A 15,244-nucleotide genomic window follows, 5' to 3' on the forward strand; every position below is an offset into this window, starting at 1 on the left:
AGGGTGATGAGGGGTGGAGGGGAGGGCCGGGTTGCTGAACTATAATGATAGGTCAAATCAAATAGGATCACCTTGGGACGGAGCCCCGCAAGCTGGATAGAGAGCGTCCCCAAGCCATGGTCCCTACTAGCCGCAGCTCAATCTGTGTCCCTCTCCTCTCAACCCGAGTGCCTGAAGCAGGCTTTGGTTTCATGTCAGAAGCCTTCATCTGCCTTCCAAAAATAAGCCCCTGCCGCCATGCCGAGGGGAGAAAAACAAGAAGGGCGGTATTTTTAGGGCCATTAATTCTGACCACGTGCCTGAGAGGCAAGGTGGATGGCCCTGGGACAGAGCCTGTTCATCACTATGTTCCGGGGAGTAGGACGTGTTCAGGGCACGCTGCAGGCTCTCGTCTTCTTAGGCGTCCTAGTGGGCATGGTGGTGCCCTCACCCGCCGGCACCCGCGCCAACGGCACGCTACTGGACTCCAGAGGCTGGGGCACCCTCTTATCCAGGTCTCGAGCTGGGCTAGCTGGAGAAATTTCGGGTGTGAATTGGGAAAGTGGCTATTTGGTGGGCATCAAGCGGCAGCGGAGACTCTACTGCAACGTGGGCATTGGCTTCCACCTCCAGGTGCCCCCCGACGGCCGGATCAGTGGAACACACGAGGAGAACCCCTACAGTGAGTGTCACGAGCAGGCAGCTGGGGTGCTTGCTGGCTTGGGCACAAGCTAAATCAAAAGATGAAGGAGCCTTGCGCTGGTGGGTGGGGCTGCAGTCTGAACTGGGAACGAGCTGGGCAACATTTAGATGGCTTGATCCTACCCTGCTTTGCCCAGATAAGGGTGCAGACCCAGTAGATGCAGAACTAGGCATCTTGGTGTTCTTAGACATCATGCCAGGTAACTCCATCCCGGTGGTACTAATTACTCCAGTATTAGTGGCCTCTCTCTGGCCCTGGAGTCAGCCTGAAAAGCCATGACCATACTGGTTAGAGAGAAAAGGTATGGTATTCCAGCCTAGTTAGACCCACGCATTTCTAACCAGCTGTTCTCTTTGAAAGGGAAGGGCGAGTGGTCTGCCAAGTGCAACTCTTAAGCACATCCTTTTCACTGGGCTTCCCCTAATGTCAGGTGCCTGCCAGGACAGCCTTCCAGCCAAGGCAGAGTTCGGGCTGTAGGGTCCCAGACACATCATCCGGCTCTGTGTAGCTGCAGTATTTGAGAACTGAGTTGAAGCACGTGGAGCAGGCATTAAACAGTGATAATCAAAACCGATTGATTGATTGATTGATTGATTGATTGATTGATGTGTGTGTGTGTGTGTGTGTGTGTGTGTGTGTGTGTTGCTGAGGATTGAACCCAGGGACCCAGGCATACCATTGCAAGTACTCTACCATTTTGTGCTCTCTCTCCAGCCCCCATTCTTTTCCACCCAAGTCAGTGACCTCAAATGACAGAGTCACTGAAAGCCCAGATTCAAAGCTAATCTTAAATAGATGTCTGAATGTTCCGTGTGATCCTCAGTTCCAGTATAAAGCTTTGCCATGCAGACCCAAGTGTGCTACAGGCTGTGACAAGATGTGGCTAGCGTAGTGACAGGATGTTATAAGGGATCGAGAAGAAGGGGGACAACTGGATGCCTCTGAAGGACTTGAATCCTCTCTCTGGTTTACATGAACATGAGTGTGTGTCCTCCGTTTCTTTGTCAGGCCTGCTGGAAATTTCCACGGTAGAGCGGGGTGTAGTGAGCCTCTTCGGTATGAAAAGTACCCTCTTCATTGCCATGAACAGTAAAGGAAGATTGTATACAACGGTGAGTTCCCTGGGAGAGGGGCAGCTCCAGGCTGCAGGAGGTCTGACGCTCACACCCTTGACAACGGCACACACACAGCACAGAGAGCTGAGTCTTTTACTAGAAGGAAGAAGGAAGGGCAGTGAAGGGAGTCCTTGCTAGCAAGGCACCTTAAAGTCCATCCTTCCTCTGTTTCACAGAAGCATCTGCATGGCCTGGTGATTCTCCCAACCCCACCTGCCAGGACCTTTGCCCCTAAAGAAGCCATAGTTCAGAGAGCCCTTGGGTGTGGAAGAATATGCATTCTGACATAAAGCTGGTATCCGGGCTCCCAGTGAGGTCTGAGTAGCAGAACTGGAGAGGCTCAGAAAGGCAGGCGCCTGGGCCAGCCTGCTGCCCGCATGACACACTCCTCCAGGAGACACTCCACTGGAGGGTTGCAAGAGTCTGCAGAAGGAGGCTATCTCTCATCTACATTAGCATCTTCAGAGACTTTAGTCTAGGGTTTATGTCCTCTGGTCTCTGATCCCACGGTCTATAAAAGTATCCTTTTGTCATACCTTTCCAACAGGCACTGGGCCCCACTCCTCCCTCTGCACCAGAGATCACTAGGGAGGGCAATTGCTGAGGGATAAATTCTGGCCCTCTGGCATAAGGGCAAACATAAAATGTGTTTGCCAAAACCTCTGCTTTCTCTGACCTGCTCACTTCCAGGGCTCTCAGCCTGCAACTCGGCCTATTCCAAAATGTGTTAGAAAAACCTTCTATGAAGTTGATAAAATCAAGAGGTCATTTGACAGAAATAAGGAAGCTGGGTCTAACTACGTGGTAGAGTCCTTACCTAGTATGTACTAGGCCCTGGGTTCCATCTAAAAAAGATGAGGAGGAAGAAGGGGAGGGGAGGCCAGTGGCTAAAGAGAAGGATACCTCAGATCTACTAGAGAGGTTCCTCAGGAGAGTATAGGACCTGCTCTTTGCATCCCTTGGGGGACAGAATGAGATTAGGGAGGGGACAGCAGACCTGGGACGAGTGCTAGGTTCCTAGGAAATTATCCTGGCAAAGAATGTCTGGAAAGAAGTTGGGCAAGGCATCTCTGCTTCCAAACCTTTTGAGCAAGTGTCTCAAAGTTGGTTTATGATGTGGGCTAAAGTCAGTACCTCTCCAGCATGGTTCTGAGGACAGCCATGTGCACTCAGCATCTGGAGAACCTGGACCAGGTTTCCAGGACCTGTTTCAGAGACTCTGCAGTGGCGGGATAGAGACTGTCAATCTTTCTGGGTCAGTGTTCGGGGTTTTGTTTGGTTTTAGATCATGAGATATTTTTTTTTTTTTTTGAGACAGGGTTTCTCTGTGGTTTTGGAGCCTGTCCTGGAACTAGCTCTTGTAGACCAGGCTGGCCTCGAACTCACAGAGCTCCGCCTGCCTCTGCCTCCCAAGTGCTGGGACTAAAGGCGTGTGCCACCACCGCCCGGCTCATGAGATGTTTTTTAGCAGAGCAGGTAGTCATGGGTGCTGCCAGGTTCTGTGATATATGGAGAACAAGGAATCACATCAGATCTGCCTGGTGTGAAGCCAGGTCCAAGGGCAGCAGGAAGAGAAGACAGGTTCATTCTTGGATTCCAAGGTACCTCTCTCGGAAAGTGTCAGGGCAGGAAGCAGTTTGTGACCACCCAAGGCTTTGGTAGCACAGGCGTCCTTTTAAGTTCCTCCTCACCAGCCCCCATGGCACCCAGGACCCCACCGGCCAGGAGATCTAGATAACTGGGTCTAGGACTCCACGCGGGCATTTTAGCAGACAAATCTGCCAGAAGCCCAAATTAGAGAAACCCTTACTTCTGCCACCAAAATTAACAGACTTTTTTTTCTCAATTGGAAAGGAATTCAGCTATGACATGGGAGAGGGCTTACAAACATAGAATAAAAGCATCTAATTCCCGCTTGAAATCTCTGGTTCTAATGGAAGCTGAGGATTGGGAGCATAAATGTTGGCTACCAGAGAAAATGTTCCCCAAGGGTAGACCCTCTCACGGCAGCAAATTTCTCGGGTGTGAGGCACCCAGACTCATCAAATTCTAGAGGCGGCTGGAGTGCCCCGTGAACAGCAGTTGCCTTGGGGAAACAGGACCTCTCTGAGGGAAGACCATCCTGTCCCCATATCCAGTAGCCTGGAAGCAGGAGCTCTTTCTGGGAGATTCTCTCTAGACCCTAGAGCTACAGAGTGCAGCTGGTTGGACAGCAGTGCCCCAGCTAGGGCACCTGATGCTTTGTGTGTGGCTGGGGACCAGATGCTGCTGAGCACCCCTCCCATCCCCCCATCCCTCGGCAGCAGTTATCACAGTCTAAAAAAACAATTGCCAACTGATCCCCGGAGCCAGGAAGACTCCTGCTGGGTGGTGATTTCATTCACACGGTTTTCCTTTAAGCCCCCTGAGCCACCTCCTCCCTCAGTAGCTCAGCTGCTGTAACCTCTAAATGGCATTTCTCATGGTGGGAGGAAGGGGGCTGATGAGGAGGAAAAGGCAGCACCATGTGGTGGGAAAGCAAGGGCAAAGGAAAAATGCCTAGAGGTGGTCTTCCTTCTTTCAGATGAAGGGGTACAGAGCCTAAGCTCTGTTAGGTTCTCGCTGCAGATAAGCAGCGCCCTGCACTGAGCACATACAGGTTATCTGGGATCCTGTAGTGTGCTTAGAAGCACTGTCCTGCAGTGCTCTGGAGGGGTGTTTGGGTTTTAGCCTCCCTTTGCAGGGGGAGACACAAGGTGACCACAATCTCCCGCTCCTTCCCTGCATTCAGTTGAAGCTATGTGCAGAACCGTCTCTAGACTCTGCAATAAGGCATAGAGAGCTGGCTCTGCAGGTAATGCATAGAAAACTGGCTGAGCAGATAATGCATAGAAAGCTGGCTGTGCAGATAATGCAGAGAAAGGTGGCTCTGCAGGTAATACATAGAAACTTGCAGGGGAAGCTCATTTGGCAGGCCAGACTGGGACTAGCATTCCATTTGCTGCCCAGTCCTACCCTACAGCTGCTGGACTTACTTCAGGCAGTCACCGAGCTTCTCTCAGCCTGGACTGTTGCAATCTTGGATATAGACTGGAGCAGAATATAAATGAACCCCAACATCCTCACTCCCTTTAAAAAGTCCAGAAAGTCATCAAAGACCCCTTCCTGAAGGGGGTTTTGTGGCCGTCTGTTGAGAATAATGCATGCTGCACTTTGAAGGGGTTATACCATGTCCACATACTTCTAATCAATAGGATCACAGTGACATGCAAACGTCCCCTCTACTCATGTGACCAGAAGTAATAGGGACACGTGTCCAAAGCATATACGGGATGAAGGCCGTTAAAGACATTGGATAAAGACAAGAGGATGGGTATGATAGAGTCCTCCCCCACACACACACACATGCACACGCACACACACATGCACACATAAATTTTGGGGCCATCTTTACCAGAATTATTTCACCAAAGACCCAGGGATGCTTTCCGTTGCACACCACTTTTGCACTGAGGGAGTTAAAAGACCATTTCTTCTTAAATGAATGCTTGGCCCTACATGGAATTCAAGACATTGTCACGCTGGTGCTTGAGAGTGGCAGGCCCAGGAAATGTGACTGGTGGAATTGTTTCATATGTCATAATATATGGTAGCTGCTGCTTTTATTAACACAGTGTTTGCTTGGCTGAGGGATGTGGTTAGGATGTAGCTGGGAGCTGGTCTAGAGCACAAAGGCTTAAGTTCCATTTCCAGCACTGCCTCTGTCAAAAATGTCTGCTGAGTAGAAAAGTCAAGTGAAGTGTAGCCTTGATACCCTCAGGGAGTTGGTTCTAGGAACCCCCCAAAGCCCCAAATCTCTAGGGGCTGAAGTGCCTCATAAATATGCTATAATATCTTCATATGACCTGTTCCTTCTAGATGTTTTGACATATCATTTGACTACTTTTAACACTAAATGCAATGCAAAGGCTACATAAATTACTATTGTACTGATTTTTTTTTAGGGAACAATTTATTAGGGAATAAAATGTTTGTGTATGTGCAATACAGATGCAATCTTTTCCCAAATATTTTTAGTCCATGGTCAGTTGACTCTAGGGGTACGGAAGCCACAGATACACATGGTCAGCTGTATATACTCCCACAGCGAGGCAGATGTCTTCAAAAATGGTGGTTCTCAGCTAGACTCATTCTAGACAATGGGGTGTGAGCAATGGCCCTAGTTCTCACCCCAATGGCTCAATCTCCCTTCCTCTGCTCTTCACCCTAAATTTGATTTCCTCTCACCAGCTAGCAAACAACACAGCAAAACCTCTCCCTTAACCACTATCCAGATCAGAAATAAATTCTCCTGGAAACTGGCTGGGCAAGTTCCTCTCTGGAGACACACCAAGTTAGAACAGAGGGAAATCAGGTGGGTGGAGGGGGGCACATCACCACGAGAGACCACTGCTTCTGATAAAATCACCTCCCCCCACATCCGGGCCCATTTTAAATAAGTTACTTATGTAAGTGGACAATGCGTGCAAATGATTTAAGAAGGAAGAAAAAGCACAAGAGAGGCTTGCTGCCTATGCATTCCTCCTGAGACACAACCTGTGTGACAGTTCCTTGTGGACCATCCCATGACTAACCTGTGTGTGCATGAGTGTAAGTCACACTACAGAGGTTCAAGGTTTTTTTTATGCATGTGAGTGTCTTGCCTGCATACATGTCTGTGTACAACCTGTGTACCTGATGTCCTCAGAGGCCAGAAGAGGATGTTGGATCCCCTGGAACTGTAGTTATAGACAGATGTGAGCTACCATGTGGGTGCTGGGAATCAAACCCAGATCCTCTGCAAGACATGCATTCAAACTATGCATCTTCATTTGGTAATATGTTTCAGTGTTCAGTGTCAATGCGTAAAAGGTTTACTTGTCATGGCTTACAGCATCCCACAGCGCAGCTTGGTCATAGCAGAGACAACTGCTCTCCTCTTAGTAGAGACTGACTGTTTGGGATTCCTGCTATTAAAAACTGTTGTGTCAACTTTTGTACACATGTGGGAATTGAATGCCAAGATCTGTTCTTAGAAGAAGAATTTCTGATCATCTGTTATCCCCATTTTTTTAAGAAATTCTAGTAGATACTGTGAATTGCCCTATCTAGAAGTAATAACATTACGTACTGAAGAACACCAAGAATCCCTAGTCTCTGGGCCCTTACCAGTTATGGTATCAAATGCCCTTTCCCCTGCAATCTGACCACTGATCCCTGGGATCCTTCCTACCTCTCTCTCTCTCTCTCTCTCTCTCTCTCTCTCTCTCTCTCTCTCTCTCTCTCTGCGTGTGTGTGTGTGTGTGTGTGTGTGTGTGTGTGTGTGTGTGTGTGTATCAGGGGGATTGGAGTCTACTGGAAAAGAAGCTAATGTCCATAGGGCTCAGGTGCTATTTGAGTGCTATTAGCAGCATCTGCCTCAAGGGCTCTAGAGTACTAATGATGGGCTCTCTACCACCCTATTATAGTGACCTGAAGGGAGACCCATGTGTCCCCATTGCTGGTGAGGCAGAGTGCATAGACTTCTGAAGCATTTATCTAATTATTCCTTTATCAATAAATATTCAGGAGTCAGATATTGGAGTAAAAAAACCTGATTGATTAGAGAAGTGACAGAGAAATGACTAGTGACTCCTCTCTCTCTCTCTCTCTCTCTCTCTCTCTCTCTCTCTCTCCTTCCTCAATCTGGAAAGAACTGAGAATCTTTCTAAGTCCCTTCCTACAACTTCCTGTGTCTCTCTATATGTCCTGGGTCCTCTAAAATCTCTATGACTAATTTTGGTCAGCTAGTAGCTAACTCCATCCTTTGATTCAAGGTAAACTTTATTATTAGTCTCAGGAGTGTCAGAATACAATTAAAATATCCCACATTTTCCCCTTTTGTCTAAATAAAAAGGAAAGCTTTTAATTCTAACACAGTAAAATTGCATACAATAAGGACACTTATCAGGTAAGAATTATGTTCATAATGTTCAGTCCATTTGCATTTGACAAACTCAGAGAAAATACTCAGTTCTATCTTGGTGAATCCAAAGTTTTTACTTAATTCACTTCCTGCCCTAACTTGTGTTACCTTCCTAAAATATCTTTTTAGACCTCAAAACATTTTTTTAGAAAAACAGTTTAAGCTTTTATGTTTCACAACCTTATAAACTTTACACCTCTTATTTTTCTTTTTTTAATTTGGTAACATGAAAAACTGTAAAACTACAACTATCTAGTTATCAACTCTATTAGAGACCCAAGAAGGATATAATATTACCTGAAGAAAACAGAAAGTGTAGAGCAGACAACCTCTGAAACTATAGAAACAACAGAAGCAGCTGGGAGTCTGGACAGTCACCCAAGCTTCCTCTGCAATGCCGGGCATCCATCTTTGGCTTTCTTTTGTGTCCTGCTTGTCCAATTTGGACAGCATACTGTCAGTAGGCGAGAGGCAAGGACACTTTCTTTGTTCAGGGGCTAAGTATGCCATAAATGAAAGCAAACTCCATATGTTTTTTGTTTTTTGTTTTTTTTTGATGTTCATCATCCTTTTTGGAAGTAAATTGGTACTGTCAGGAGCAGATGTGTCTTATTGTCATAAAAAGCTTTATGTTATTAAGATAATCTTAAATGTCATTCTCTAGGTCTCTGAAGTGTTTGAAGAACATCTATCTAAAATACATCTCTGATTGGTCTTAAAAACATACCTAACATGACTGTAAATTTGATTGTTATAGATGACTAACTACTAACCCACACTTCTTAATCATCTTAAATAGTTTTCAAAGACTAGAACTGCCAGATGAAGCATTTATCTGATTATCCTTTTATCATTAAAAACTTGGGAGTCAGATATTGGGGTAAAAACCTGATTGATCAGAGAAGCAGCGGAGAAGTGACCAGTGACCCCCCCCCCTTTCTCCCTCCTCAATCCAAAAGGGCCGAGAATCTTTCTAAGTCCCTCCCTACTGCTTCCTGTGTCTCTCTATATGTCCTGGGATCTCCAAATTACCTCTATGACTAATTTTGGAGAGCTAATAGCTAACTCCGCCTTCTGATTCAAGATAAACTTTATTGGCAGTTTGGGGAGTATCAGAGTGCAATCAAAATATCCCACAACAGACTCCTTTCAGAAATCCAGGTGCCAGGCAGAAGTCAGAGCACCATTGAACTGTGGTTGCTGGTACATGTGTGTGCACACGTGCACGTGCCTCTGCACACATGATAGCCAGAGGGGGACACAGAGCAACCTCCTCTATAGCTCTCTGTCTAAATCCCCTGGGAACCAGGTTCTCTTTCTCCAGAAAAATGGTTGTCATCTCAGATCCCATATGGCCCCAGGGAATGATGTGGACTATGGAGCTTCACTCTCCTTCTGGGCTCCAACTCAAGACTGAGAATGAGGCTTTTTTCTTTAAGGGACAGCAGACTTTGCATAGAAGAACTGTGGGTGGAGAGAGACAGTTCTGGAAAGGACTCAGGAGTTCATTTGTTTCTGTTCCTCCACCCGCTGCCCCACCTGCTCCCTGACACCGCACAGCTTGCCTGGAAGATAACTGAGTCTCTCTGAGTGAAGGAGACTGTCTAAGCTCACACTACTGGCAAGCAGAAGAGTCACTGGGTGGAGCCCTGAGCCTCCATCCTGTCCTGCCAGGTAGTCTCTCACTATAGTCTTGACAGCTCAGTGTCACCCTCCCTGCTCCCTTCTCTGGATAGGACACATTCTCACCTGAGGAACCACCTGGAAGTCTGTTCCGCTATCCCACCGGATCAGAGTATCAGCTCTCTCGGTTCCTGGCCTTGGCTTCCTCCTGGTGTTGGAGGGCACGTGAGAGGAACCGTGAGGGCGGGCTCTGAAGCGCCCCCCACTCTAACCTCTGATGTTTCTTCCATCCTTGCAGCATATGCCCTGTGGTAGTGTTTTCACAAAGGAAAGGGAGGGAGCACCGAGGAAAGGCCGCCACTGTGGGACTCAGCTGGTGTTCTGACACTCCTTAATGATCACCGTGTCTCTGCTGTCTTTTCACTCCGCAGCCCAGCTTCCAAGAGGAATGTAAGTTCCGCGAAACCCTCCTCCCAAACAACTACAACGCCTACGAGTCAGACCTGTACAGAGGGACCTACATCGCACTGAGCAAATACGGACGGGTAAAGCGGGGCAGCAAGGTGTCCCCAATCATGACTGTCACTCACTTCCTCCCCAGGATATAAGGACCCATGGAGGAAGGCTCACAAAGTGACAGCTGCATCTTTTCTGTTGGAATTTTCCACGAGAGAACAATCCTGCTGGTACCCTGTGACTTCTCAGTCCGGATTATCTTGTGCCTCAAGAGACCGGAGCTGGTTTCCATGACCACTGGACTGCGTGGCATGTGACCCACGTGTCTGAAGAGTTGCAGTTGGCATCTCAGAATGACAGTGGATCCTGTACGTTGACCTCACCCAAGGAGAAACAGTGCAGATGATACTTGTGACATGCGGTCCCATGCATAAGCAAAAGCCAGGATGGGAGTGTTCCTGTGTCCCTGCGTACTCACGCGTCTTCATGTAGATTCTCAGAACAAAGGCATTTCAAATTGTCTTTCTCCTGACATTTTCACTGTAAGAATCTGCCTGTCAGAGGATCACTTGTCAAGCCAGCAGGATCGAGGTGTGCCTCATTCTGTCTTGTTCTGATCATTCATCCATCCATCCATCCATCCATCCATCCATCCATCCATCCATCCATGGGCATTAACTGCACCAGTCGTCTGAATGACAGCAAACGGCTGTCTTTTATTCTGTAGGGAGGAAGTGGGGGTGTACAAACTAATTGCAAAATAGAAAAAAAAACCCTGGCACCCTGAAAGCCATGCCTACTGGGCTTCTGGGAACACTACGATGCATCGTTAAGGAAGCTAGGAGAGAAGGGGGTCCCCTCCGTTGAAGGAAGGGATAGAACAGTGTCTGTAGCCATTTGGGAGATCTGTGGAGACAGAGGGACTGGATGTTCTCTAAAGAGCAACTCTGCCTGAAGGGCCGTGAGCTGTGTGTGGCTCTAAGAACAGGCCAGCACCAGGCTGCCTGCCCGTAACGTTTCCTCACTTTGAACCAGGTCTTATTTTAACCTCAGATGACAAGGATCCTAATAATGGCAACCTCCCTGGCAAGGAAGAGCAGTGTGCAAATTAGGGCATGAAGGAAGTCCAGAGGCTTTGGACTCACCATGGTGATCCCTCTCCAACTATGTCCAGGAAACTCGCCCAACTTCTCACCCGATGCTCGCACTTCCTCCTCACTTGTCCTAATCTTACGTACACAATGCCTCCTGGATGCGGTAGAATGGGCACTGTGACCTCCAGTGTGTGCCCTCTTCCTCACTACGGTAGGCAAGGCATGATAATCCCAGGACTCAGGCACCCAAGCTTGAGTAGCTCCTCGTTCTACAATGCCTTCGTGCCTCTTGTCCTTTGAGAGTATTTTAGACCTAGCTTCCCCGGGAGACTCTAAATGTGGTCTGCCTAGAGCCTGCAGATTCCTGAACTGTTGGAATGTTCCTAAATCTGATACCACGGAGAGCCAGATCAGTGCACACATATTTTCAGCATATGTTACAAAACGACCTGACACCCTCGGCTACTCTTGGGAGCCCTGACCTGCAAGGCAATCCCTCATCTGTTGCAAATACCTCCGTCTTCAGCATACCTCTCTATTCGCAACCCTCTCTAGACAGATCTGGACTCAGGGACTCTGAGCCAAAGATTGGGGAGGGGGGTTGACAATGCAAAAGACAGACACCATTCTGACTTCCTCCTTTTTCCTGTAAGTGTCGGGGGGGAGGGGGAAGGCAGTAGGTAGGTGAGATAAATTAACAGGTGGTAGGAGTTCAGCCACACGGACACCCCCAAGCTCTGGATGAAAACGAGGAAGAACTGAGTCTTGGATTAGGTGTAAAGGGGAGAGAAATCAGTCCAACTTAACTGGGGTGTTGGAGTGCAAGTCAGCTGGGAAGGAGAAAGCCACCCTCCCTTAAGACATCTTTGCCAGTGCCGTCAACCTCTTCACAAGGTTTGTCAGAAATGGGGTCACTTGGAATTTCAAGTGTGTTCATTCCTGGTGGAAGTATAAGAACAGGATGACTGGAGCTGTGGTCTGTGACAGGGTTAGGAGAAAGTGGCTTAAGCCTCAAGGCAATCAACTACCAGCCTCTCTTCCTCCTTACCTCCCTTCCTATCTCCCTTTCTAGATCTTTAAGTCGGCATGCTTTGAGACAGAGTACTCTAGAAAGGTTTCAAGACCCTGGGCAGCTAAATCTTTCCTGCTTCTTTGTTGAGGTTCATGAAGCTGCTCAAACCCTGACAAGCAGTTTCATCAGCTGTCCAGTCTGCCTTTTACGGTTGTGGTGAGAAAGAGGGACGACAGAGTCCCTGGATGGAGCAGGTCCAGTGTCCAGCTGCCTAGGAACAACACTGGCATGAGGATTTCCCATGATTAACATCAGCCATGATAAGCTGGGGTCTCTAGCAGGCCCCAGGATTTTGCTTTGTCAGTTCAATGCACAGAAGATAATTCCAACTTTTTCTCACATAAAGAAATTCTCTTAAGAGGTTTCTCTCTGACCTGAAAGCCCAAGTCAAACCAAATCCGCAGGCCAGTTAAGGGGCAAGAGAAGAACTCAGTCAGAGAGAGGTGCCACCAGTCCCTTCTCTCCCGCTGCTGTGCACAGGGGTGGGTGTTCTTTCCTACCTGGTCACCTGCCCTCCTTGAAGCTGTTGTTTGTAATCCCTCACCAATGTATGTTATAGAAACTCAAGGGCTGGAGAAATGGCTCAGTGGTTAAGAGCCTTTGATGCTCTTCCAGAGGACCTGGGTTCAGTCCCCAGTACCCACGGGATGGACACAGACGTCTTTAACTCCCTAATGCCCAACACTCAGTCTCTCTTGGCTCCAAGAGCACTGTACAGACATGCAGACAAAACATGTCATTGTCCCACTGCCTTGTGACACCTCTGTGCTTCCTACTTCTAATACATTTTTACCTTCCATCGGAAGGCAGTAAGCAATCTAATCATTAATGCCCTGTCATTACTCTTCCAGACTTCTACTGCCGCATCCCAGAGTTTTCTCCAACAGACACACTGATCCTCAGACATTGTCCCAAGCCCTTGCTCACAACCACTCTATGGTTTAAGATGAATGGTTTTTCTTTTTTAATTATCTAAATCATTACTATCTGTCTTCTTTTTAGCCATATGAGTTTATCTCTAGATCAACAGCCCAGACCTGAAATCCAGTCCTGTCCCCAGTCCTGGCCTGTGAAGTTTGCCCTTCTTCTCGTATGGCCTCCAGGCCCTTTTCCTGCCCTAAGACTGCAGATTCTCCAGATTCACACTCTGGGTTCTGAGGAAGGAAGGACACTGAAGAGTCCATGACACTCACTGCCTTTGTCACCAGTGATGTGGTTACTGGGGTTACCACGTGTGATTGCTGGCCCTAAGTCTTCAGCATAACATCTCTGCTGAGATTACCTTCTGGCCTTTTTTGGTATGGAGCTAAGCTAGACGATCCTTCAACTTTCTATCCTTATGTTTTCCCTTAAGAAAAATCCCAGGTCACTTGTCACGGGACAGGTGGCAGCTCTTCACAGTGGCTCTCTACGAGTTACTCCCATCTTCTCTCTTCACAATGAACCAGCCACCCATGTGACTTCCCTGGAAAGGCACCAAAGATAGAAACATTGGGACAGGGCTAGCACCAACAAAAAGATTCCAGGTTCTTCTTACATGTGAGTGGATGGAGCTTCTTCGAGGAGCAGGAAAAGAGTGGCTACCCCCAAGCAGATCCCGACTCTAGGACAGTGTGCAGACGGCCAGCATGGAGCCATGTTTGTATACCTCATGAACTACTGAAACCCCAGCCTCGGACGCAGTCCTCTTTGTCTTCTTGTTAGGGACCTCAGGCTGGGCCCTGGTGCAGACCCGTCCTCAAGCTTCGCGGGCCGCGAAGAGGGAATCCAGAAGCTGTTCAGTCAAGTGCTTGTGAAATGTGATGTTTCTATTTTTAATATGTATGTGCTATGCACAAACCATAACAAGTTCCAGCAAGAAGTTAAAGGTCTTTTTATACGTTTCTCTAAACTGTTTGACTCCGCCCCTCCTATTAAAACTGACAACAAATCTCTGGATTGTCGTTGATTTTTGTCTCTATTATCTATACCCCTATCTGGGAGCTAAGAAGCAGAGGTTGGGGTGCTGTAGACATAGGTTTCTGGTGCTGTGGGTGACAAAGGCAGGAAGAACTTGTGGGAAGCCCACCGTCCCTATTACAAATGGGGCATTTGTCCAAGAAAGGAAAAAGATGACCAAATACAGAAGGAGGGTGTAGGTGCCCCTTCCCTTCTGCCTTCAAGGTGTAAGCATTTTTTTCTGTCTTGGAATCAACTCCCTCACTCACCCACTAAGAACTACTTAATGAACGTCTAGTCCTGAGCTAGGCTAGGTGTGGAGGACACATGAGAAACACGGTAGACCTCATCCCTTCTCCCAGAGATGTGCTGTCTAAAACCTAGTGTGGAGGTGGGAGATGTTGCTGCTCTCCCAACAGACCTGGGTTCGGTTTCCAGAACCCACAGTTCACAAGTGTTTCTGCTCTGATTTCAGGGGATGTAATACCCTCTCCTGGCCCTGTGGGTACCGCGTGCACATGGTACACTGAGATACATGCAGGCAAAACGCTTAAACACATGAAATAAAAATAAATACATCTTTAAGGGAAAAAAACTCACATGGCGGGAGGTGGGAGGCATTGGTGAGAAGAGATGTGGAGAAAGGAATTATGTAAACCCCTCTCTCATCCCAACTCCTTCCATTCTCCCCACCAAGTAATTCTTATTAAATATTTCAAAAAAATAAAAATAAGCTGGGCGGTGGTGGCACACGCCTTTAATCCCAGCACTCGGGAGGCAGAGGCAGGCGGATCTCTGTGAGTTCGAGACCAGCCTGGTCTACAAGAGCTAGTTCCAGGACAGGCTCCAAAACCACAGAGAAACCCTGGCTTGAAAAACAAACAAACAAAAAAAAACATAAAAATAATTTGGATGAGGACAAAACCCAGCACCCAAGAGCACCTTACCTTGTAGATCCTCAAGCCTGCTCTATAGACTCTGATGGGAACCAAGGGGGTTCCAGGAGTCCATATTTATCACATGTATCTAGGCAGCTCTGACATTGAAAATTATTGTCTAGTGAGAGGAGTGGAACTGTAGAACATTTGAGCAAGGGAGCCATTGTTTATTATAAAGTCCCTCCTCCCCTACACATGCCCTTCTTGGGTCTCCCACCATTGGTCCTATTATCTCCCTTGCATGTTCTTGCTCCAGCCATCCCCTCTCCCACCTTCTTTTTCCTGTGGTAACTGCCTGGGGAGAAGAATGCATGCCTTCGTTTGATATAGGGTTCTGCATACA

The 15,244-nt window shown here is 47.7% G+C and overlaps 1 protein-coding gene across 1 annotated transcript; it reads left to right on the plus strand.

Annotated features, from left to right (window-relative positions):
* Nucleotides 1–315: 315 nt before the first annotated feature.
* Nucleotides 316–10,011, plus strand: Fgf6 (fibroblast growth factor 6). The gene is made up of 3 exons (XM_005365271.2): nucleotides 316–661; nucleotides 1,691–1,794; nucleotides 9,835–10,011. Exons 1-3 carry the CDS (start codon nucleotides 316–318, stop codon nucleotides 10,009–10,011), a joined length of 627 nt encoding a protein of 208 aa, XP_005365328.1.
* The last annotated feature ends 5,233 nt before the right edge of the window (nucleotides 10,012–15,244 follow it).

Source organism: Microtus ochrogaster, unplaced genomic scaffold (genome assembly GCF_000317375.1).
Source record: "Microtus ochrogaster isolate Prairie Vole_2 unplaced genomic scaffold, MicOch1.0 UNK1, whole genome shotgun sequence".
NCBI classification, from domain to species: Eukaryota; Metazoa; Chordata; class Mammalia; order Rodentia; family Cricetidae; genus Microtus; species Microtus ochrogaster.